This window comes from Corvus kubaryi, unplaced genomic scaffold (genome assembly GCF_017639235.1).
Source record: "Corvus kubaryi isolate FWS band 111438036 unplaced genomic scaffold, C.kubaryi_AGA036_p1.0 37385, whole genome shotgun sequence".
In the NCBI taxonomy this organism is placed as follows: Eukaryota; Metazoa; Chordata; class Aves; order Passeriformes; family Corvidae; genus Corvus; species Corvus kubaryi.
Window position 1 is genome coordinate 23,922,080 of NW_024581127.1, and position 26,485 is coordinate 23,948,564.

Genomic DNA, 26,485 nt, shown 5'->3' on the forward strand with positions numbered 1-26,485 from the left:
CTCTGAATATAGACACTAGAAGTAAAGTGGAGGAATTCTGAAACCTGACTTGTCAAAAGCAGCACTGCAGTGTCATATGTGTAACCCCATGGGGTTGCAGAGGTCTACCTGAACCATTCAAGACAGATGAATGCAAAATAGTTCATTGTCCTGAGAGAAACAAACAGTGTTGGAAAACTGGGATGTATTTCCTTGATTTTACACAAGGACAGATCTGATTCTTGTCAAAGCTGTTGTCTTTGTATGAAATGGTTTTTCAGAGTGGAATTGCGCATAAAAATGTTTAGCTTTATATGAGATGAACCCCTCTTCAGACACGAAAATTGTTGTCCCATTTTTGGAAATGCTGAATACATTTAACCTAGTGAAGAAATGGTGTTTTTCTTTGAAAATAAGGGGTTTTGTTGAGATTTTCCCATGGCAATAAGTATATAAATCATAGTGCAGTATTTGAAATTTTTAAAAAATCTAAGTTGCTTAATCCATCTGTTTACAGAACTCCTCAATCTGGCAAATTTAAAGGAATCAAATGACAGGCTTTAGATGACAGCTCCTGGAAATTAAACATTTCCCTGTGTGGAAGCTGCAGGAAGGGCATTTTGAAAATAGGCTGTTGGGCACGGTAACTTCTGGTGGGCTGGTGCAAGAGGCTTTTGTCTGCAAAAAGAGTGCTACACCAGAGAAGCGCTAACAAGGAAAGTTGGCTGTGATGAAAAGGGCAAGAATTTGAAGAACAGCCAAGCCTTGGCGCTGCAGTTTGTAGAAAACTTCTTGGCAGTAGCAGCAGGGATTTTCCTCCTAAGGAGATGCATCCACTGTAGTTGTTTTTAGAAGTGTCTTTATTTGTAAAGCTTGTGATTTTGCACTTGCCTGTTTTGGAGAGCACTGTTTTCCTGTCTCTGCATTATGCTGGACAGACTGTTGAGAGAGGATTGCTGCCTACAATCTCATTGTAGGACCCTGGTTTTAAAATTCTACCAGGTATCACAGAAAGCAGTAAACATTGCAGGCTCAACCTGCCTGCTGGACTTAGGTGTGGCTTGCTTTCAGTTTGACCTTGGCTGGGCTCTTGGCCTGCTCCAAAGTGCTGTAAATTGGGAGTCTGAGTAGAGAACTCAATGAGCTCGGGACAGAGCTCTGACCTCATGCAGTGGCTGGGGCTGGGCAGGGCGCGAGCGGCTGGGACACATGGGCTCTGTCACACACGTGCACCTTGGCGTGGCAGCACTTGCCATCTCCTTGTGTGTGACATCCTCTTCCAGGGGGAATTTTCAGACAATTTATTTCTGACAAAATCCCTACTAGCATGGTCTGCTGAAGATGTGTGGGAGGCTGTTAAGCTTTAGGACTTGATACCTCTCTTGGAGCTGGTAAATAGGATTACTACTCACAGTCTGAGGTTTCAGGTGTGAAGTTGAGAAAATAGTTCAATCAATATTTAGTCAATTAGCTTTATTAGAGTATTTTTGGACCTGGTTTGCTGAAGTGTGGTTGCCTGTGGCAGCCCTGTGAGGAGAGTGGTTGCTGTAAGCACATTAACAAGTGGGAGCTGGAGGCGATGCAAGGCTATGAAAGGAGTCAGTGTTGCGATGCGTTCTTCTAAGTTATTTGCAGCTCTGTTTAGCTGTCTGCTGTCATCAGCAGTGCAGACAGGAACAGCAGGATTTTGAAGTTCCCAGGTTGCTTTAATATTCATTATTGACTGGCTGAAAAATCTGGTTCTCTGCAGATGACATTGCTAAATATTGCCAGCTGTTATCAGTAAAACTCTTTGTCTCTTTTTTCAGTGATTTATTCTGTAAGTTCATTTCTGTTTTTAAGGTGCAAATATTCCTTGAAAAGTTACAACTTGGCTTCAAACTAGTGACTTAAATTATGCATGACATTGTTATTTGGTGTGCCATAACTGCGACAGAGTGTGACGGACCAAGCAGACCTAGCAAAGTATGAGGCTTGTGAGAGGGACAAATTAATCACTCATTTTGCTGATCATCCATTCTTCCCACTGGCTGGAGAAATCAGTGCCCAACTCCAACCGTTAAAGCAAGCTATCTGATTCCTTAAACTGATTCTTGGCAAATTAGTATTTATAGCTGTTACACGTATGATCTTCAAATCCTACAAATTGCTAGTGGCTGTTCAAGCTTTTCAAGCCTATTCTTCATTTCAGTCAGCAGCAGGGAGTTTGAAGGACCACATATGGTCACTGGTACCAACCCCTTCTGTTAGGAGCTCAGCTTGGGAACTGTGATGTGCAGCCAGGACCCTTTCAGCATGGTTCTGCTCTCCTGATCTCTAAAGGTGGCACAGGGAGATCAGCTTCAGAAATTTTCTGCCTGTGCATTTGTCTTCTGCATTCACAAATGATTATTTCAGGTCCGGTTTCTCAAATGATTTCACTAGCAGAATAAGAGCCAGCTCTCAAGTGTAATTGAGTTGCCACTGTGTCAAGAAGCCGACCGATGTCAAGGTCATCACGCCCATTCCATGCAATCAAAGGAATATCTGTACTATCTGATTAATCCAAAGAATTCAAGTACTGCCACAATAACAACATATTACAGGCTTGTAACTTGGAAGACTAAAAGGCACACATTTTAAGTGTCTAGTGGGGTGAAAATCAACCCAAAAGCATGTGATGTCAGAGGAATTGCCAGTGCCTTATATTCCTGCAGTTGGAAGAAATTTGAACTGTGAGATTCTCGTGAAGTTGCACATACCTCACACTGCAGAGAAACACAAAACCCATTTGATGGTCCTTGCCAACCTGACCTCAAACATGAGGATTGCATAACCGTTCGGCAAGCAAGATGAATCAGTCTAAAAATCCTTAAAAAAAAAAAAAATTCCTCCAGGAAAAAGTATCCCAAGTCCAGTTTCCAATCTTTTACAGGATAGTGGGAAAGGTAGAGAAGCATTGATATTGTAAGTGAGAAACTTCCTTGTAACTCCTAAAGGCACCTAAAAGGACCTTTAAAACTGGGATTTATATTGTATCAATAAGGCACAACGTACCTGCCTCCATTTAACCCTCTCTGCGGAGTTCAGGAAAGAGAAGATACCTCAGTGTTTAATGCTGGGCCTCTAGCTCTTTAAAGCACTCCAGAGATGCTTCAGTGCTAATTGAAGGTATCTGAAGGGTACTTTCATTTTTTCATGGAATTGAGCTTTAAATGAGAAGATGGAATAGGCTTGGATAAATATTTATGCTGTGCACTAGCATATGGTGTTGTTGAAGCAGATGCAATTCAGTCTTAGAATTCTTATCTTATACCAACATGTTACTGATTGTAGAAAAGCATAAATTACACGAGTTGCCATCTGTTTTCAATTACAGCATGAAAACACTGAGGCAGGTTGGGATTTTCCTCTAGCTGTGTTATCAGCTCGCTGCTGAATTCGATAATTACATTAGAGTGAGCTGAGAATGGATGTATTTGGTAATGCGAACACTCAAAAAAAGTTGCTGACAAGCTGCTTTCATAGCTTGTCCATAAATAGAGAAGCAGGAGAGCTAAACATGCATAGCACTGCCCACAATGAATACCACTGCTGTAGGGCTTGAATATAAATGTATACATAAGTTTCAAACATGTCTCTGTAAGTGCTTCGTTTTCTGATAGTATTTAATTATAAACTGTGGTATAAAGGTCCATTCTCCTCTACAGAAATGTGGAAGCTGTATTCAAGCATCTGTGACTTTGAAAAAATCTAATTTTAAGAAATCAGATTTTATGGTTTACCATAAAATCAGTCTGGTTTTGCAAAACTAAAGAAAATTCAAAGATGTTTTAACTCTGTCTTGCACTTTATGCAGCAGTAACCAGGACCTCAGATTTTATGTGCTACTGTCCATCACAGAGATTGGAGTGTGAGTAGCATTAGCCTCAAACAGCATTGAAGTCATGCTTGAGAAGAGTGGTTTTTACATTACAGAATCAAAGAAGGGGTCAGGTTGGGAGGGACCACAGGGTGTCATCTGTCCAACCTTCCATCTCAGGCAGGGTCATCCTAGAGCACATTGCACAGGATTGTGCCCATCCAGTAAGGGGGGTTCCACAGCCTCCCTGGTCAATCTGTTCCAGTGCATGGTCACTGCACAGTAAAGAAGTTCTTCCTCATGTTCAAGTGGAGCTTCCTGTGTTTCAGTTTCTGCACGTTACCTCTTGTCCTACTGCTTGGAACCACTGAGAAGAGCCTGGTCCATCCTCTTGATACCCTCCCTTTAGATATTTATAGACATTAATGAGGTTCTCTTTCAGTCATCTCTTTTTGAGGCTTAACAGGCCCAGCTCCCTCAACCTTTCATAGTAAGAGAGATTCTCCAGACCCTTGACTGACTTAGTAGCCCTCCACTGGACCCACTCCATTTTTTCCACGTCTCTCTTGTACTGAGGAGTCCAGAACTGGGCACAGCTCTCCAGATGTGCCTCACTGGGACAGAGTAGAGGTGCAGGATCACCTCCCTTGACCTGCTGGCAATTCTTTTCCTAATGCACCCGAGGATACCATTGGCTTCCCTGCTCATGGACAGCTTGTTGTCCACCAGGACCCCCAGGTTCTTCTCTGAAGAGCTGCTTCCCAGCAGGTTGTCCCCCAGCCTGTACTGGTGCATCAAGTTATTCCTCCCCAGGTGCAGGACCAGGACATTAGGACATGTTAAGAGCATAGCAATGGTGAACATAATGTTGAACAGTTTGGTGAACAGTTTGGATGGCTTTTTCGTTATTATTTATTTAATCCTTAGCGGAAGTCTTTTAGAAAGACTCTAAAGAAAAAATTAGTAATGCTGTGCTAGTCAGTAGCATAATGATTCAACAGAAGTTGGAAGAGATAATTTATTTGTGAATGTGAAAATACTCAGCTCTACCATCAACATGAAAAATGAGTTACTGGCTGGTTGTCCTTGGCAACTTTTTAACAACATGTATAGCTCTCACTGTGCTTTCCTGATCCGTGAATGAATCTGTGCCTTGGTGTTCCTGCTCTGTGTCTACCTTCTCTTTTTGGTCTGTGGCCATCATTTGCTCAGGTAGTTTGCTGGTGAGCCATGGTGATGCCTCTGTAACTGTCCCAAAGTTTCCACTTCCCATGTGTGTATTTAATTAAACCCAGTGTTATAGTAAATGTAAATAGTTCCCAGATTTTTAGAGTGAAGCTTGTTACCACTTCTGATAGGTTGGACCTACCCTAAAACCGTGTTACTCTAACTATACTGGGATTAATGCCATGAAAATTATCACAGTAACATGGTTCTATGAGTACTGGGCAGAAAACTGCATTGCACCCATGTCCTCTTGTCTGGGAGTTTCGTGAATTCAGATCTCTCACCAAAGTAGAGGCTTCTCTAACTGAAGAAAAACCATGGTTTTGAGAGCTGCATTGTGTGTCACTGCCAGAATTTTGGTTAGTTGCCAAAAGAAGACAAGGTTTGGCAAATTTCTCCTTTGCTTTCATTAAGGCTACTACAAATGCAACAAGAGAGTCTTTATGTCCTTGACCATCCTTTGCATTAGCACAGTGTCTTTAGGTTGATTGAAATAATGAAATGTTTTTCCTCATTATTGGGAATCCCAGTGCAGGATTGGGTATCTCTCTTCTGCCCCTTCACTGCACCAGCTACTCTGTCCATTTTATTCCCCCTCTGTGTTGGAAGCCCAGTCATTGTTGAACCTCTGTGTCAGGAGACTCTTAGAGACATTGTGCCACTGGGCTTCTGGTGAACCTGCCCCATGGTGGCCACAAGGAAGTCACAGTTTGGATTTGGATTCTCCTCTTTCCCCTGTCACAAACCCCTCGTGCAATACTGACAATTTCCCACCAGAATTCTTGTGAAGTAGTTAGGGTTTAAATAGAGATGGAAAATGCCAGAAAATCTGACATATTCTCAAACATAATCAAAACATTTGGTGAATAGATCCATTTTGGCACCTGTACAGATGAAGTTTGCTAAAGTTTCTTTGTTTCCTTGTGGGAGCTATGGTTCACAGCATAAGGTCCAGGTTTTCCAGTCTCAGAGCAGAGAATTTGCAGACTGGGCCCAGTAACTCCCATGCAGCAATGTTACAGACCACTGGGTTTCAAACATCAGTTTGTACAGCTCTCCTCTTTCTAAGCCATTCTTCTCCCCCTGCTGAAGTTTGTGTTTGTATTAACTCCAGATACTTTCTTTGTGACATACCACCCTGCCACCCCTGCCCAGGTTGTAACTACTCTGCAGACAGACACTTTCTAATGCTACCATACTCCAGTCTCTGCTGATCTTTACCAAAATTCTCCTGTTTTGCTCAATTTTTCACTAATAAATTACTAGACTCTTAAGTGTGAAATTTTAGTTCTTTTAAAGCCATGATAAAATTCCTGTTATCTTCTGACGTCAGAATTTCGTCCTACAGTCCTACTTTTTTTAGTGGATCTCCATTTTTTTTCCTGCTTGTTTCCTTGGTTTACCTTGCTTCTTTGTCCACAGAGTTGTATAAGGATGAGTTTGTTTTGAAGACATCTCTTCCGAGGCTGCAGAACTTCTGAAGCTGTTTTGGAAGGTTAAGTGAACCCCACCCTTGTGCACAAGCCTCAGAGTGCACAGTCACCGCTAGGTATTTGGGTCTGGGACTGTGCTTGCTTCAGTGGATCATGAGCCTCTGTTCTTCTGAGCCAGTGGACATAAAATTGGCTAAAAAAATAAGCCACCTTTATGTTGTACTAGGTGCTTGCTGTGGCTATCTGGAACTGTTCTATGATAAATCAAAACTTGGCATGTGAAAAGTCACCCGCTGAGGTATAAGGGGAAAGACCCCCTCCCATGCAGTTGGGAACATTGACGCAAACGTCACACCAGCAGGATGTGAACTGCAAACTGCACACACAAAAGAAAACAGAGAAAAATTCTTTTTATGATTGTCAGCCCTGGTTTTGAACAACAGGATCCATGTCACTCACTATAGAGAAAGGAATTAAGACAGTGGGAATTGCCAGGTGAAATATAAAAATAGTAAGTTCAACTTTTTGAGTCTAAGTTTTGCCTTTAACATCTTCCCCCCTGCCAAACTTACAGGACACAGGTTTAGCAAGGTTTTACTTGCTTATCCCAGACCCAGAATTTGGCCTGCAGAGTAGTATTAGCTTTCCAATGCCTCTGTGATTTTTCCTAAAGACTCTTTTAACAGAGAGTTTTACTGGGCAATAAAATAACTTTTTTTCTCTTTACAACAACTGAAACCTTATGTGAGTACAGAAAGTTTAATAATATTTCAGAGCTCTTTTTTCTGCATTCACAGCAGTGTAGTTGACATTAGAATTGAACTTGTTTGTGGGCCAGTCACCTAAAATGCTGTTTGGCAACAAGTGACCTACTACACTTGTGTCTGTACACTGGCTCCTTCTCATCAATAGCAAATACAAATATAAAACCCCAATATTCTGCAGCTTCATAATTGGAGATCAGTGGATTTTCTAAATTTAGTCACATTATTTTAATAAATGGTAGTTTAAAAATTCTTTTCAAGTAAGTGGTGTTTTATGACAGGATAACCCAGATATCTGAACACCCTGCCTTTATGAAAGTGTTTTCTTGATTTTTTTTTCTGGAGTCTTACAGCTGTAACTGTTCAGAAAGAGAGACAGCAGCACTGGTATCAGCTGCACTGTAAAACAGGGCTGTGCTTGTTTTGATACAACTTCCAAATCCCTGTGTGGTCTATAGCCCATTGAATGGCGAGATCTAGTGCCTGACAGAACAGCTGGGATCTCACCCATGCTCGAGCTGTCGTAGGCTATTGCAGGTCACTCCCTGGTAGTCCAGGCTCTCTAAAGAGAGTACTGTCATCTGAAAAATGATCTGCAGAATGCGTGAAATCTTAAAAAGGTTATCCTAAATGGCTTTATAAAAGGCATAGAATTAGAGGCCAGTACAGCAAGAAGCTGTAGTTTTGAACTACTTTTGCTCTCAACTGAGAATGAAAAGCATTTTGTATTACTTGGTTTAGTTGCAATACTCATTTCACTTGACGGCTTGGAGAGTTCCTCAGATGCTGTTGGCTTTATAAGTTCATGGCCATCTCAGCGCTCTGTCCTGAGCACTTCAAGGATGCTGCTGCTCCCCAGCTGCTGCTCTACAGGCTCTTGCCTGCACTTGTCCACTTCTTCGTCTCTTTTCTTGTTGCTGCTCAAGACACAAAGTGGCTTCCTTTCATGGTATAAGCGAATGATTTGGGAAACATGTTGCATTAAAGCCAAGGCTCTGTTTAGCTAGCCAAACACATGGAAAAACAATTGCACTTTTGTCTGTGCAAACAGAGAGCAGCTGTTTGTCTCAAATGGCGCAGACTGTTCGTGCTCATGACATGCTGGATACTAGAGGGTGCTGAGGATGCCCTGCATGAGTCTGTCTGCCCCTGTATTTCCCTTGCTCTTTCTGTCTTAGTGACTGTTTTTAACCAATACAGGACTTAAATGAACTACAGTTCAGCATAATTATATTTGACTATGTAAGTAGACTGATACATAGTTTTAAAGTTCTTTATTCATTATATGTGGCTTTGTTTTAGCAAATATAGTTTAGTTATAGATATACCAGGAAAAAAAAGACACTGAAAGGTCAACCCAAGCATAAAAAGACATCATTTCTAAGCTTAGACTGTGTTCTTCTGACACTGACACAGTATTTTACCCAGAGCCATCTTTAGCCATTTGAGTTATTTAACATTTTCAGAGCTGTTCTATGGTAGGTATCAAATTGCACTATACAATAAAAATGCATATAAAGTTAGACATGCAGTCACTGGTTTGCTTTCCTGATGTGGCCCAGCCTGGGCCAGCTTTACCTGTGGGTATTTTTCCCTGGGACTCACATTAAGTCAGTGATTTTACACACCAATTCCCAATTAGGGCCATGGAAAGCAGTGACCTATATTCCCCTATTCCATATTTATGGATGGTTTGTGTTTCAGGGTATTAGGTTCTTATGTTATTACTCTCCAGATCTGTACAGATAGCGTTAATTTACCTTCATGAGTAATTCCCGTTTGCTGTGTCGGCGTTTGCCTGACCACTGAGCTGATCTGTCAGCTTGCAGAGCTGAGACTTGTGCAGCCCAAAAGCCTCACACTCCAAAGCAAGAGTTGTTCTCATGGGCTCTTAGGTCAGCTCTTTTCCTCCTCTAATTGTCCACTCTGTTTGTGGAATTTGCTCTGCAATGGTTTAATTCTCTTCCTGGTGAAAAAAAGGGACTTGAATTCCCGTAGATTCCCATCATTTGGAAGGGAAGGAGGGAGGGAGGGGGAGACTATCTGAACCAATGATGAAGCCCGTGAGAAACTATGACTTTCTGTATTATGTGACTTACTGTATTGTGTTATAAAATAGATGTGACTTTATAAACTACATAATACAAAATAAATGCATCTAATAGACATGTTGTTTAAATTCCAATGTTTGTTTTTAGTTGGAGACCAGTTTGTTTGGAACACTACAGAAAATTCAGCCTCTTTTTTAAAAACAAAATAAGTATGTAATATGTATGTAATGAAAGTATGTAATGAAGCCTTGCTGAGGTAAACCATCCATACCACTCAGCAGTCGCAGACCAAGATGGAGCACAAGAATTATGCACTTATATTTTTAATTCTGTAAATTGAGTTAATTTTCTCTGCTATAAGTTGTACTGTGCTCTGTTGGTACCCATTTTTTAGCCCACTGATGGAACAGGGATCCAGCTTCACACTGGTGTAAAGATTGAACAAGAAACACATCTCTCGAGAGAAAAAATCTTGTTTATGCAAAGCCTGGATACTTGCCTACGCCCACACCACCCACTCTACAGCCAATTACACTTTTGCTAGAGATACTTACAGAACTGAACACACATCGGCAATTTATTCTGTTCCATCCAGTAACCTCAGTTACGGAGTAAAGGCCATGGTATGATTTTTTTAACCTTCCAGCAACATGCAGTAGGTTGTGAATTGTGAGATTCCAGCTTTAGTTTACTAATCCTATCAAGATTGCATGAACTCTTAAAAAAAAATGCCAAAGATAAAAATCTAACTGGAAACATAACTCTTAGGACCTCTGATTTTCATCTCTTGTCCTCATTCCATTGTGACAATGTAAAGCTTAGCAGAGTGAGAGCAAATACTTCAGTGCTGCCTGTGTTTGCTTTTATGTAGAAGTTAGTCTTAGGTCTTAAGCTCTTCTGTGGCAGCACATTCAGCATCTCTGTAGCCTGGGCTCTTTGCTGAGCATGGGGATTCCTTTGCTTTATGGCTATGGGTGACCTATTAAAATAGAAGAAATCCTGTATCAGCATAAATGCAGGTTATGTGTGTAAGTGTGTAAAAGAAGCTGAGCTCTGCACCCTCTCTCCTCCACTGTTGTTCTCCTGCCTCAGATTTCTCTGCACTTGTTCTTGGTACCATAACATCCATCCTGCCATTGATTTCACTGGGACTTTCAGTTATCTGAAAACTTAAGGTGCAGTTTACTGATCTAAGTGTAAGTTTCTGCCAGGAAGGTTGATCCTATCTTCACCTCCTTTTCATCTCCCTCTTTCCCTTTGCCTCCAACCAGATATGTATCTATTGCCTCCTTCCTCCATCCATGTCAGCAGGTCAAGGAACTTTGCCTGGAGACAAGTCCTTTCATTTATTTGTTTTTGCTGGCACAGGATGAAAAGGATGAAAAGGGAGCAGTGCCTGGCTTTGGTGCGCTGCTCCCAGAGCCAGCACAAAGGGACAGGAGCACCTCTTGGGACTGCAGGCAGCAAGTCCTGCTATGAACCTTCCTCCCCTTTGAAAGGGTTTGATATCTGGATCCACAGACTCCTTGGCAATTCAGGCTGAGCATGTCCCTTTCTACAGGCAGAAGGAGTTGTGAGTCCCCGAACCAGATTACTGATCCAGCTTTTAATAAGCAAACACTTTTTTCCACATTTCTTTTAAAAGTAAAATTAGTTTTTTACACCCTAAAGAGAGGGAAACCTCATTGTCACAAAAGGTGTTGTCACTAAGGGTTTTGTGTACAAACACATGATGTGGTGTGTGAGGTTGAAGGTGATGATGTGGTAATTAGCTGGTAGGATTTATTCAAGAGATATACCAATTGGCAAGGCAAGCCTGTCTGGTTATCCACTTGTAAATAGCTTCTTTCTAGTTGGTAACAGCAATGAAAAGTACAAACAGTGTAGTTTTTTGTTCCTTTGTGACAAAATAACAGCCTTAAGTGGAAGTGTTTACTTTCACTCATTTCTCAACTCCTTCACATTTCATATTTAAATTAGATTTTAAAAACTGACACCTTGATTTCCATCTGTTTACTTGGAGGGCAGTGGTGCTTGGGAGGCTGGAGTGGGAGGAATGGTTCCCAGCATCTGCAGAGGAGCAAGGGGTGTGCAAGGGGGAAAGGATCCCATTGGAAAGATACCTCTACCTTTAAAATGTTGGAAGCTTGGATGTTCCCTTGGAGAAGGCTGGAAAGCTGTGTTTCAGATGTTATGTTCTTGTAGCACCTAAGCCTTGCCCAAATTTTGCTGAAATCTGTCATCAGGACAAGAAATGCCAAAACAGATGTATCAACTCTTGAAACAAGCAATGGTAAAGGCTGCGTATTCTTTTTTTTTTTTTTTTTTTTGCTTTGCTTTTTCATTCTCAGTTCCAGGAGTTTAGTAACCTTCCCAGATGAGAGCCGTGGCCATACCACAGGAATCAACCATTACGTTTTCAATATTAGAACTGGCCTAGAGCTTTTAAAAGTATCTAAAGTCTGAAAATTTTGATTTGTTGGGTATCCTGCTGATGACATCTCCAGGTCACTGACAATTGCAAAAAACCCTTCAGCCCTGACTTCATGGGTGCCCATAAAGGATGGATTCTTACGGACAGCATGGCCTGATATTTAATAGAAATCAGGATCTTGTGGGTCTCTCATGCACGTATAAAACAGATGGGTGTCTAACCACATGTGGAGGACTTTCCTCTGGAAGATCACAGTGAGTTTCAGAATACCATAATGAAGCAATTATAAGTTTGAGCTACTCAAACCTCCCAGCTGATCCTTGTGCCTGCTGGACATGAAAAAAGCATTTATTTATAATTATTGAGGGTATCTGTATAACAGATATGTAAGCAGGCTGTCTCTGTAATGGATTTAATCTTAATTTTCACTAGCAAGAAGATAAGCAAAAATATTACCATTGGGATATATTTTTCTTTTTGAAATAGTTATAATGTCAATTCTGGTACAAGTTCTACTCTGTAAAATAGTCAAAAGACACTCGTCTTTGAACAGCTCTGAAAGAAGTTATACTTAGAAACTTATTTTAGTTCTTAGGAAAATTGCTGAAAAACTTCCCAAGGTTGAAAATAACTCCTATATTTGCCATTTTTACTTGATGCGAATAAGGTTTTTTTAAAAAAAGAGACCGAGAAGAAAATACATTTCTCCCTGCATTTTGGGAATAGTTTGTCTTAAAGTAAAAATTTTCTGTGTGACTTTGGCTTCCCATCAGATGATAAGAAGGAATAGTAGTCAAGGAAGTTTGTCCCAAACTATCCAAGTGTATGTAAATCACTGTGGATACAAATCATGAACAGAGCAAAGGGTTAAATCCAGTCTGTCTCATGGTGGATGACTGAGCCAGCCTCGTTTCAGACACAGCTTTCCCAACAACAGCTTGTTTCTGTGCAATGTGCTAATAACTTCTGAACTACCTTGGTCTCAAAGGGATGTGCTTTGCAGCAGAACATGGTCCTGGTTTGAGCTGTCAGCTGCTAGAAATCTGTTTCAGATCCACATAGAATCCAGGAGTGAAATCCTGGCTGCTCCGGAGTGAGAAGATTAGTGCAAGACTGGATTTCACACTCTCTCCAGCATTTTTTAATATTTTCCTTCATACAGTTGCCACGTGTACAGTAATATTCACACCTTCAGTGGAAATTAATCGGTGGCAGTGTTCTCAACATCTCTTTATGCTGTTAATTGCTGATGCCAGAGCTACTATCAGTACCAAACAGCCCATCAAACCTTTTTGTTTGGTTGACCTTTTTGCTGTTGAAGGAGAAAACTACAGTGTACTGGCAGAGTCTTTATGCTCTGCAGTTTTAGACCCTGAATATTCCCACTGCTGCCTAGATAACAGGGTAAAGTATCAGTACTGCTGAGAAACAGTATTTTTGCCACTATCTTTACTGTCTCATTGCATAATTTAGCTTTGGATTTGAGAATTCAAGCCTACATTATATTTGGTAACATTGATTGCTTTGGTACCTATTTGATCTGCATTTTTACTAGTGTTTGTACTTTCTTAAAGAGTAGTTAACAAACAAATAAAACACGAAAAAGTCACCAAAACCACACAATCAATCAAACAAAAAACAAAAAAACAAAAACCAAAAAAGCAGAGTGGATTCTGGACACTGATACTGGCACTGAAATGTAAATGATAAATCCATGGAGAATTAGCACCTCACCCCCCAGCTGCTCGAGTGGGGCACACACATTAGCTGCTGTGGAAAAGGCAGTCCCCAGCCATGCTGCCTCATGGCGGTTGTGCTCCTCTTCATCTGGATGGGTTTTTTAAAAATTTATCTCAAATTAAAGTGGCCATGTAATCATGGTCTAGTCATACTGTTTTGAGATATATTATCTGTGGACTGTGCATGGCTGTTACTTGCTTTGTACCAGTGATGAACAGTTGGACTCAGTGCATCTATAAATTTAAATGTCTTTTTAGGGCTGTTCCAAACAGCAGTGATCAATTAAGTCAAAGTCTGCAGCAGGAATTTCCAGCTCTTCATAATCTTTCACAGCACCCTTCAAAAAGTGTGCCTAGGAAAAGAAAGAATATTTTTAAAGGATTTTTTAATATATTAAATTCAGAAAAGTCCAGCAAGCCAGGCTTGGCTCCGCAGGGAGAGCTAACTGAAGCCTACAGTGCAAACAGCATCTGAATATCCAAAGATCTAGTCTAGCTGCCTATCCTCTAAGAACATTCCTGTAGCATTTATAAGTATTAAGGTCATCCTGAGGCAGAACTAACAAAGAATTAGTGACAGGTATGCAATGTTTTTATTTAATAGTTGGCTTTAAGGTAGTTGCGCAATTCCACGCCCATGCCTGCAGCCAGTCTCTGACATCCCTTAGAAGGATCCCACAGTCATCCTCATCTCAGCTCCTGATCAACCCCAGCTCAGCTGTCCAGCCCTGGTGCAGGCAGCCCCCTGCAAGGGAAGGGGCTTTGGTTTGGCTGGCAGGCAGTTCTCCCAGCAGGAAAATCAAGGGGTGTGGATGTACATCTGCAGGGCAGCTTGGCAAGACTGAGGAGGGGCAGACAGCCAAAGATTGCTGTGGAGGAAAGAGCAATTACCAGTGAGGGGGAGGAAAGGTTGTACAGTTCCAAGTACAGCACAATCCTGATTTTGGCCAGTAAATGTTACAGTAACAAATTATTCTCGCCTCTCCTTGCCATCTTCAGTCCGATGATAAATGGCATGATGAATCTTTGCTAACTTCTTTAAACAACAGAGTCCCAGATCCTTTCTGTTCAGATGTAAACCCAAACTTGAAGTTTATCTTTTTATAGGGACACCTGGATTTGGTTAAACCTTCTGTATGTGCCATGGAAAACCCACAGAAAGACAGAGGTGCCTTTTCTGCTATCCCTGCTTCCATAAGCTGCTGTTTCCAGTGGCGGGAAATTGAAATACTCAACAATAAATGTTTATTGCTATAATACTTAAATATTTGAAATCAATTAAGGGAGGGGTTTTTTCATTTGAGTGTTGCTTTATTTAACTATTATTAGTTCTGTGGTTTTTAGATCACCACATCCTGACCAACAAAATGGTTGGAATTTATTCTGGGCTGTGTCATTTCTTGAAGTCTAAGGGATAAAAAGGGATGGTTATCTCTTGTCAAGCTCCTTGGAGAGCAATGAGGAAATGTGCAATAAAAGGTTCTTTGAGGCTCTTCTAACTGTAGTTTATCATCTATTATAGTTACTGATGTGTGGAAACCAACAGAAATACTTTACATGTTTGTAATTACAAAGCCCTTAACAGCTGCAGCTATGAGTTGAGCACTTACAGCTTTTTGAAATGTGTTTTTATAAACGTAACATTAAATCAATGTGTTCGTGTAAACCAGTCTCCGTAAGAAGATTCCTGAGATGATAATGTATGGGTTGATATATTCAGTCAGGGCTGGTTTGAGGATGCTCACTTGCTCTTGCTTGTTTTCTAGCTTCAGCAGAGCAATGCATGATGTGAACATTTTTGGGGCAGGATTGATGATGACCAAAATGCACAAAGCACCTCTGCATTTCATTTCCCCTTGCTGGATGCAGTGCTGAATGGGAAATCAGGGTGGGGAGAAGAAAACTGAGTGAGTCGAGGGCACTCAGCATAACAGAGGGCTCAGGACTGTGCAAACCTCTTTCTCATCACCAGAATTGGAGGACACAGCAAATGGCTCCACATTTCTTCATCCCTGAGGGAGCCAGGGTTGGAATTTGCAGAGACTCAGCCCTCAGGGGCACTGGTCAAGCACTTACTATGGAGAGAGCTTTCTGCCCCCATGGTGGTTGGCTCTTTATTACCATCTCCTGTTCCTCATGGGTCTTTTTATGCAGTTTTAGGGTGGGACTGTGCTTTTCTATCTATTGTCCCCCTGTCTGCATTTCTCCTCATCTGGCTTGGGAGGACTTCTTGCATCTAATCCTCTCCACTGGGAATGATGAAACTAATAAGCCTTTTGGATCCAGTGCAAAGGATGGCATGAAGGGAACTGTTCTCAGCCCATACCCATTGCTGGTTAATAGTACTGCCAAGGGCATATGATAAAACAAATACATTGAGAATGCAGATGTGTCAGCTCTTGTCTTCTACAAGAAAGCCACTCTTTGGCATCCACATTGCTTTTCACTACTGTTGTGCCTGTACCATCTGCATTTACCCCATTGCAGCAGCCCTGGTGTGGGTGACTGGCTGGTCTGAAAGTCTGTTCCTCTGCCAGGAGCATTCCCCAAAGGCCCCGAATATGCATGACATGATCCAGCATGCAGATTTATCTGTTGCACACTTGCATGCGTGAACCTGGCCAAACATGAGTTCCATGCATTGGGATTCCAGTAACTCAAGAAGTCTGAGAATATGCAACAGTAAAACAAACATCAGCCATTCAACTTCCAAAAATTGCTTTAAGCCAGAAGAGACAATGTTGTTTCTGCAGGTCTGTTTTAAATCAACCCAAATATTATTTTAGAGCCAGAGCTATAATTCAGTAAAACTTGATACAATCTTGGAAAGCCGTAGAAGGCATCAGGAAATACCACTGGAAGTTGAGACCTACAGATACTGCAGTAATCTGCATTTTAAACTAAATAGATATGCCAGTTAAATACTAATTGGACACACTGCAGAGGATGATGGGTTACCTTTTCAATAAAAATCCTTAAAATTTAGAAGGCTTTGTCTGCATGCAAAAACGGAACCATTTCCCTAATGCTACTTGCAGCTGAAATATTCATATATAGGAAAGATTACTGCCATGGGAGTTTACTCAGTTATATCACTGATTGCCATACTTTGGATATCATTTAGGCTACCAGTAAGGCTACTTCCAGGATCTTCAGCTCTGCAGAGGAGTTCTGAGGGTAAGGTGTAAGGTGTAAGAGTCTACCATCCCTTCAGGGGCTGCTGCTGCCACTCTTCCTGTGCAGAGGCTCTAAGGAGAAGAGATTAAAAGTCATCAGTGATATTTTTTTATGAAATGTTACATTTTTCGATTGGGTTTGCTTCCACTATAATTTTTCTTAAATTGATAGCTACATTCTGTCCATTTTGCACAAGTACGAATTGAGTTTCACCACACATTTTACTTGAGAGGGAAGTTAGCTGGCACACAAAAGTTAAATGACTTGGCATGTGAGAAAATCTGCTTTAGAGGTAGCATTGGAAGACACCAGAGCTGCTTCCCACCTCTCCTGCATCCATTTCTGTCTTGTGCTTCTGCCTAAATAGGAGAAGTGAAAAATCATAGACTGATAGAATTGTGACTGCTGGAAAAGACTGGTTGGTCTAATAGCATCGAGTCCAGCCATTAGCCTGACATGCCATATTCACCACTAAACCATGTTCCCAGGTGCCACATCCACACGGGTTTTTTAACACTTTCAAGGATGGTGGTACTATCACTTCCCTGGGCAGCATGTTCCAATGTCTGACCACCTGTTCAGTGAAGAAATTTTTTCTCATATCACAGAATCAAATAGGTTGGAAAAGACCTCTGAGATCATCATGTCCAAGCTATGACCGAACCCTATCATGTCAACTAGACCCTGGCACTAACCCTCCCCTGGTGCAACCTGAGGCTGTTTCTTCTTGCTCTGTCACTTGGTGTCTGGGAGAAGGGACCAACCCCCACCTGGCTACAGCTCCTTTCAGGGGGTTGTAGAGAGTGGTATGGTCTCCCGTGAGCTGCCTTTTCTTCAGGCTTAACAGCCAAAGCTCCCTCAGCTGCTCCTCATCAGACTGGTGTTCCAGACCCTTCCCCAGCTCCGTTGCCCTTCTCTGGACTCGCTCCAGCCCCTCAGTGTCTTTCTTGTAGTGAGGGGCCCAGAACTGGACACAGGATTTGAGTTGTGGCCTCAGCAGTGCTGAGTACAGGGGTACAATCCCTGCCCTGGTCCTGCAGGCCACAATTTCTGATACAGGCCAGGATGCCATTGGCCTTCTTGGCCACCTGGGCACACACTGGCTCATGTTCAGTCACTGTTGACCAGCACCCCCAGATCCTCTTCCAAGGGCAGCTTTCCAGCCACTGTTCCCCAGCCTGCAGTGCTGCAGGGGGTTGTTGTGACCCAGCTGCAGGACCCAGCACTTGACCTTGTTGAACCTCATAAAACTGGCCCCAACCCATTGATCCAGCCTGTCCATGTAAAATAAAGCATGAAAATTTCTGGTAATACTTATTTCATAGCTTCTTTCTTACAGACTCAAGGTGACTTATGAGTAAGATAACTTTCTAGTGAATGTATTGTTTCCACTGAAACATCAGCACAATATTATTATTCACTTAGGCTCCATATTTTTATCATTAAAAATACAGATCTAGACACTGCACACATTTTTTTACCTTTTTACCAAACGCTGTAATATTATGATTAGGTACAGAGAAGGCTTAATGTCTTTGAGGAATCAGTATTATCTTTCTTTTCCTGCAGTTTTTTTACAATGTTGGTGTGACTTTTTCTCTGTTTAAGTGTTTTAAGATATACAGTGGTGTCCATCAGAATATTTCTGTCAAGACTATTTTGCTTGAAAATGGCCTATGATCATACAAAACTTCCAACGTTTGTATTTGTTACAGCTTTTACAAACAAAATACTAGCATATTTGAAATCAATTAATAAGCCATACTTGGTGAAGGAAATTAAAACCAGTCACATGGCAGTGACATTTGAATCTGTCCTAGTACTGACTTCATCTTCCATGATATTATTTCTTAAAATTTGGATCCATTTTGTTCATGTTATACCAGTGGAGCTTTTGGCACTGAATCTAGTGAAGTCATCATCCAGACCTTGCCCTGAGCCTGGAAACATGGTGCATATTTTTACTGTGATTACCAAGAGCTGACTAAAATGATTTCTAAGAAAGTGTTTAAGACAAACTAAGGATAACAGACTGCAATAGCCAGAGCTGTCTTCATAGAATGATAGAATGGTTTGGGTTGGAAGGGACCTTAAAGATCATCTCGTTCCAATCCCCTGCTGTGGACAGGGACACCTTTCACTAGGCCAGATTGCTCAAAGCTCCATGCAGCCTGGCCTTAAACAGTTCCAGGGATGGGGCATCCACGGCTTCTCTGAGCAGCCTGTGCCAGTGCCTTACCACACTCACAGTAAAGAATTTCTTCCTAATATCTAATCCAAACAATGCTCTTCTAGTTTGAAGCCTTTCCCCCTTACCTGTCACTCCAGGCCCTTGTGAAAATAGTCCCTCTCCATCTTTCTGGTAGGCTCGTTTTAGGTACTGGAAGGTCACAATAAGATCACCCAGAAACCTTCTCTTTTCTAGGCTGAACAAACCTAATTCCCTTAGCTGTTCCTTATAAGAGAAGTGTTCCATCATTCTAATCATCTTTGTGGCCTCCTTTGGACTTGCTCCAGCAGTCAATGTCCTTCCTGTGCTGGGGACTCCAGAGCTGGATGTCCCATATTGTTTGCAAAGCACCATTGATACCATAAAATATCACTGATACAAGAAAAAATATCATTGTTACAAGAAAAAATGATTGATGTAGGACTTCAGAATTCCAAAGATTTGAAAGTTGAATTCCACCGATTTGAAAGTTGAAGTGATGTTTCAAAGTTATGGAAAATTAACCTTGCCAGACTAATTCTAAGAAATGTGGGGGCTTTTTAAAGTACCAAATGAGATGATGTGAAGAGTTCTGGGGGTTTTGACTGCCCAGGAGTTGACAGTACATCTGTGTAATTAACCTAACAAAATAAAGTCTAATGCATAACTTGTTTTGCTGCTTGCTTTCGCCTCAGGTTTGCCAATTTGTCGTATCTGTCAATGGCCTCAATGTTCTCCATGTGGATTACAGGACAGTGAGCAACCTCATCCTGACCGGCCCTCGAACAATTGTGATGGAAGTGATGGAAGAAATGGAGGCCTGAAAAGTCAAAAAACCCTAATACTGGACATTTTTGTGAGAGAAATAGCAACAACCATGGAGTGGCATGACACAAGGCAGCAGAATGTTGCTGTGTCTAAACAGATGATTTTGCTTTTAGGGGAGGGGGCTTTCTTTCATTTAACAGTAATAGCACTGGTGATTATGCTAAGATGTGAACAATAGATACCAGCATATTTTCACTACAGACTTTTCTATGCCCAACAGAGACAAGATCAGGGCCTTTAGGTGGTCTGTCCAGCCATGGCTGCATTGGTCAGAATGGGTTCCAGCCTAAGAGGCCATGAATATTTCTTCACAGTCCACCACTGTGGATCAAAGCACTTCAGGAGGTGAAAGAGCCAAACACTGTGGGGTCAGGATGTCACAGATGGTTTGCATGACACATTGACATTGGTAAACGTTGTCCTGGTGTCCAGCTTTGTCGCTGGAGCATGTGGAGTCACAGTTGCTCTCTCCTTGGGTCGAGGGACAGCTGACTAAATCCTGGCTTGATTACAGTCAAACACAAACGAACTTCAAATGCATGAGAAAAGGCGTCTGTGCTCTGTAGAGGATTGTCTGGTATGAATGTTTGGGCCTGAATACACAGGTTAGCCTAGGAAGAAAATAGAAAAATGTGTGGTACTTTTACAGAAACTGCCTTTGAAAACTGGTCTTTTAGTCTCAATGCCTGTGTGCTGGACTAGGTGCTTGAGTATAAAATATTGACTTTGAGGTTTTTTCCGTATCTGTGAAAGGTGCCTCAGCCTTGCTATTCATCACTTTGGAGAAATTTTGGACACCTTAATTCCTGGAAGAAGAATATTTGGCAGGTTGCAGTGCAAAATTCACAGTGTTAGCATAAGGAATGATGCATCCAGATGCTTCAGTAGCGAAAGTACACTTCAAACTGAAGCAATGTACTTGAATGTACATTAAGCTTACTAGCATTTTCCAATCATCTGACGTGTTGCAAAGAGGCAACTTCCCACACAAGCTGCATTTGACACTGTTACAAATAAAACGTATTTAACGGACTCTTTTTGTTTCTGAAATAGTAGAATTTCTTCATTGAGGAATTCATGGAAGAAATATTTTTAAAAACATATATAAAAATTCCGTATTCGGCAGTTAGGTGACTCTTCAACTCGATGGTAAAGGGACTACATGGGTTTTCTTTGATCTTTGAACTGAATAAATACATCCTGCTCCACAATTATGAATATATTTTGCAGACTTTCTCTGCTGTCTAAATTTTACAATTAAAGCTTGACTTTCTATATGCACATACCACAAATCATTCAATTATGGGGTGGGGAAAGTATTTTTCCTCAAATAATTTTGAAATATGTTTTATATTAAAAATTGTTCTCACTAAATAAATTGCTCTTTCAGTATGTTTTTCACTCAAACACTTTTACTTCAGAGGTACAGCAAGTCTTCAAACTCACATAGGCCTGCAGCTTTTTAGGAAGAAGTATTTGTGTTCTTTGTTTCTGGTTTTGTGTATCTGTAGTTGTATTTTCACCAAGAAAATTTCTCATATTCCGCTAATATGCAGCGGTGCAGGGAGGTATAAAACTGCAGCTGCTAACTTGATACTAACCATGCACAAGAGTGTTTGGAGGGTTTGTTCAAACTGTCATCTGCTATGACTGTTCTTGGTCCCAATTGTACTCCCCAACATTTTGGTACACATGTACAACCCATAGCAGGTTACATTTTACAGTTCAGCTAAAATAAATAGTTGGGCACATAATGTTATATGAGATTGTAATATTTGTCCATGGTATCCACTCAGAACGGTTGGAAAAAATCTTCTTGTTCCAGAAATGTTTCAGTATGCTATAAGTATTTTGAGTTTGTGAATCCAGGAATGCTTCTCCAAATATTTGTATTTAATTTCTATTTTTTTTCCCTGGGTTATTTTGGTGGCTTAGCCCCTTTAAAATATAAATTCTGCATGTTAGGCTAAGTTAAATATTACAATGTGAAGGATTTTGTTAGCAAAATGCTAATGATTTTCTCTAATGCCATCATGGATTCTTCTGTATTACATCTCTTGCCTTAGTTAATATTCTGCTACAAGTTCTCTGTAGCTTACAGATAATTAAGAAACTGGGTCAGAATTTGGCTTAATAATGCATTACAGAGTGCACTTCAGACTGGAGCAAAAAGAGTGGGAATGGGGGCAGGGAGGAATCTGTGCATTTCATTATGTTACAGATTGGAGATGGCATCTTGATTCACAAGATACATTAGTCTCTATCACAATTTGAGCACTGCTACTTGCCTTCTGTTTAACAGGGATTTCCATATTGTGTTCTCAGCTTGATTGACAATCTGGGATTTAATTAATTCTTTCTCTCTTCAATGTGACAAAGGTATTCAAATTGTGTCTGCAATGAAATTTTGTATTTTGGAGAAAAGGACGCAAAGTAAGCAATTAAATTGCAGTTTGTCTGCACACAGTGCTGTATATGCTCCGAGACATCCCACAGGAGTCAGTGTCAAACTCTCATGCACTTCAGAGGGCACAGAATTTTGAAAATAACAGAGCACCTTGCTTTCTGCAAAGTGCCAGGGGAAATGTAACATTATTCACAGAAGTGAGGCATTTCAAGAGATGCCTGAATATCACAGTGTAGAATGAAGCAAGAAACCAGAAATTAAAATACAAACCCTGGTATCAGCAGTAATAGCTCCATTACAAAGACAGGCATTTTTGTAAGACTTACTCTCTTCTGTGATCACATTTTTGGTTACTACAGATCTTGTGAAATCCTTTAATAAATCTTTGAGCCTTAATCACTCAAATTAGTGCCATTCCTCTGTACATGTACATTTGCAAATCATTTATGAACATCTTACAGCAATGCAATATTTAATTAAATTCAAGTAGCAGTTAAGCTAATTGGAGCATTAAATCAGTGCAATATTTCTCTTTTTTTTTCCTGTTATATTTCCTACAAGATACATCATTTTCGTTATCTTTTTCAAGATCAAATACTGTAGTATTGAACACAACTGGTTCCACAGCTAGTCCCAGGGAAGGCATTTCATTCACACAATGATGCAATAACCCACTTCAGGTGTATCAGAACTTAATTGTCTGCATTTTAAGTCTGCATAGAAGCTGAAAATAAAACTTTCAGAATTAAAAAGACGTCATGGTGTCATAGCAGCATCTGAAATCTTAGTGGGTGTGGCCTGCTGTACCTTCTTCTATGGGACTACATTCGGGAAGAGGTTTGGAAAGAGAAGGTCATGCAGTAGGACTGTTTTTCAAAGTGTTTTTCTTCTTTTTTTCTTAATTTTCCACTTTTACCCCCACTAATGACTAAAGAGTGCTAGAGATGTGTCAAATTCTGTCCCAGAATTACCGGTTTAATGGTCAGCTTGTTCCCTTAGCATGGTCTGGATCTCTGAGAAACTTGTCCCAGTGTAGTTCAGAGAATAACATGAGATTTGAATCTGGGAACATTTGTTGTGCCTCTTGCCCTTCAGATCTCTGTACTGACTTGATGTACTACCATGGACATAAACAAAAGAGAGTACTCTGAGGATTAGGAAGAAGAAGCAACTTTCTTCTGTGCTGACAGCTATGATGCATGGTGGTTTCCTTATGGATGGAGAGAGAATGATAAAATTATAGGGTAATGCTCTAATAATTTCAGATAATACTGGGAATGAAATATTAATTTTTAATGTTAATTTTTCTAGATAAGCATTATTCTAATTTTAGGGACAGGAGAAACCGAAACAGTATGTTTTGCAAAAGTGTTTGCCCAATGCAAGACAGACTGAGAAGTCATTTGTTGCAATTATGAGTATTTTCTTCCCAGTGTGTAATTGGAACTAGACCACTTATGTAAGTGAAAAAACGTGTATGTCACATATGTAAGTACAGTTAGACCACACCACTCTTCAAACAAAATGAGAGAACTTCCAACCTTTTACAATAAAATTGTCATTAAGGATTTTAATAAATCACCCTTTTAAAATGTATTTATCTGGTGAGTGATGTGGCTTATATTTTTCACTTTTATGCGATACTTATAAAAACAGAAATAGTACCTGCTAATTCAGTAATTCCCTTTGTATGTTCACAGTGCAGATAAAAATATCATTAACATTCCAGATAGGCTGAGTGATTTTAAACCATTAGATTTCTCTACAAACTTGTACATAAATAAATATTTATACCTTAATTTTTAAAAGGAGACACTTAATGCAAGAGAGAATTTAAGAATGTCAAAGGATGTCACAGGAATCAATGATACAATTAATTTATACTATCAAGCCAGTGTTTCACATATAGCTACTTAGTCTTTGTACTTGCAGCTCCTGAGGAAAATTCTGAAATACTCAGAAGGGAGTAGCTGTAACTGTCAAACTGAATGTCCTCTAGGAAAATGGCTGTTGTTTTGCAGTTAGGTATCCACTCTCATATTGGCCATGGGAGCTGTGCATTTCCAGTACTGTTGAAACTCAAGGTTCATAAGCACACATTTAAAATGCAACACTTAGCTTTAAGAGCGGGGGTTTGAAGCAGACACTGTACTGTAGGTAGCACATTGTAATGCCTCTTACACAAAAATGCTGCCATACACTCATAGGTTTCCCATCCTGTGCTACCATAACTCTCCTTGAACTTAGAGTACAACAGTCTCCTTTTGTATGGCCTTGTCAAATAATAACTTATTTCCAGAATTTGCGGGTGATTTGCAGAGGAAAACTCTCTTTTTATGTGCAGCCTCTTGCTTGTGTTCCTAAGGTGCTTCTATCCAGAGATGTCTACAAACTGCTCTCTAGATTACAGTACATAGACAGCTAATGGTATACTGACCACTTCAAGTAGTCATTTCCATCATGCCTGAGCAGCTGAACTCCTCCTCTCCAGGGAAATGCTCCCATTTCTCCTGCTGCTGCATGCACCCAAGCAGGCCAAGGTGAGGAACACCGGTCAAAAGGAAAGCCCACACCCACCAGACTGTTTTGCCTTTACCAGTGATTTATGGATATATTTAATCTTCTTTCCTATACTACTTATTTTGCTGCATAGTTGACATTGGCCCTACTTTATTCTTCCAGCTCAAAAATTGTTTCTGGAAGATCTTGATGGTCCTGCTTCCTTCATATTTTTACTAGTCTGTTTTTGGTCACCATCACTAACTTTTCATAAATTAGCTGTGCTTATTTATCAAGCCAAATATTTCAGGAAAACAGGTGAATTGGCTGCTGTTTTATGATCAAATGTTAGCTTACGTATAAACAAAGCCTCAAGGCAAGAGAACAAAGTAAGAAAAAGTTACCATAAATGATGGAATAATATTCATTTTAGATATAAAATGCTACCACATCTACTCTTAACAAAGCTGCATATGATTCATAACACAGTATGGGCCACAGCCTTCATGGACTTTCTCAGATTATGGAGACAAAAGGAGACAGACCTCCAAAGTGTGGTGTTTTCTTTGGGCCTCTAGATGAGCTACCCATGGTTTCCTTTCCTCCCACATCAGCTGGAGCACAACCTCCCAACCATAGCTAGGCTTGGAACCATATAAACTCTTGTCTTCACTGCTAACTGTAAAGACTGCAGATTTTTATATTCCATTTTGTTTTCCACTTCAGGATTTAGAGTTTCTTTTATTAAACAGAAAAACAATCAATTTCTCCATCTATCTGATAAAGAAATACTGCTTTTTTCCCCCTTATGTTTCTAGTGGGATGTGTGATGAACAGAAATACTTCTCAGTTTGTACTCAAGCATGACTCAGGGAATACTTGGTCTTACCTGCTCTTCTCAGGCAAACCTCCTCTGGGAAAATTTAATGAAAATTTCCTGAAAACCTGAGCAAAACCTGCATTATGATGCGTGTATTTCCAGATCGTAGCTGGAAAATACATAGTATGTTCAAATAATTACTTAAAAAAAAAAAGAAGATACAAGCTTTTTTTTCCTTAAAACTCATTTAAAAATTGCAGATGGAATGTACTAGCTTTTATGGCTTAACTTGGAAAGGAAGAAACATGAAAGTATTTAAGATCTTAATGTTACATTTTTCTGGTGTCTTGTTTTATATGCATTTTCAGCTCAAATGCTTTTTGAAGATAACTTTATGCACCCTTTTGTTTGTTACTGCAGCTGGGAAGTGTGTGGGTTTTTTTTGTTTTGCCAGAATAAACAAGATCCTGTTGAATATTAAAATATTCAATATGTCATTTTCTATTATACTCCATCAGGTGAATTGTCTATTAAATGCTTAAAAGATGCATTTACAAAAGACTGCTGAGTTACCCTCTTAATGTTTGATTTACATGATAAAATGTGTGTTATTGTGTGTTACACTTTTGTTTCATTTCCCACTGAACATGACTGTATTATTGTTCATTCTCCTAAGAGATTATTTTCTGGGGGTTATTGAGTCACATTCCTTATACTAGCATCTGTATTCCATTTAAATGTAAATCCCCTGGACCTCATCTCCTATAGTTAGAGAAAGAAAAAATCTCTTCTGGTTCAGAAATTTTAATTTGGAAGATGAAGGCACAAAAACCATTTACCTTAACTCTTGCTGATTACTGCTTCTTTCTCAAAAAAAAAATCAGACAATGCTGTCTTAATGTGCAGAGCTTCAGGAAGTCGTCTAATACAGGAATAAAAACTTCATGATTAGGATCAAATTGTCCACATTTTAAAGGCTCTTTGATGATACCCTTTTCCAGTAGTTATCATGATTAACTCCTAACAATGGGCTTGTGATTGCGAAGATGACCTTTGGCACACGGGTTAATGCAGTGC

General features: G+C 40.3%; 1 protein-coding gene across 2 annotated transcripts in view; it reads left to right on the top strand.

Moving 5' to 3' along the window:
* The window catches only part of DEPTOR (DEP domain containing MTOR interacting protein), a 79,884-nt gene extending 56,199 nt beyond the window's left edge, over window positions 1-23,685 (top strand). Inside the window, exon 10 of one of the 2 annotated variants that reach the window (XM_042035890.1) lies at window positions 6,470-9,406. In XM_042035890.1, the coding sequence (XP_041891824.1) occupies window positions 6,470-6,496 (27 nt within the window). In that variant the 3' untranslated portion in view covers window positions 6,497-9,406. Of the gene's footprint in view, window positions 1-6,469; window positions 9,407-19,549 lie in introns of those variants that run through there. The other variant, XM_042035888.1, reaches the window with a different exon arrangement.
* Window positions 23,686-26,485: the final 2,800 nt, after the last annotated feature.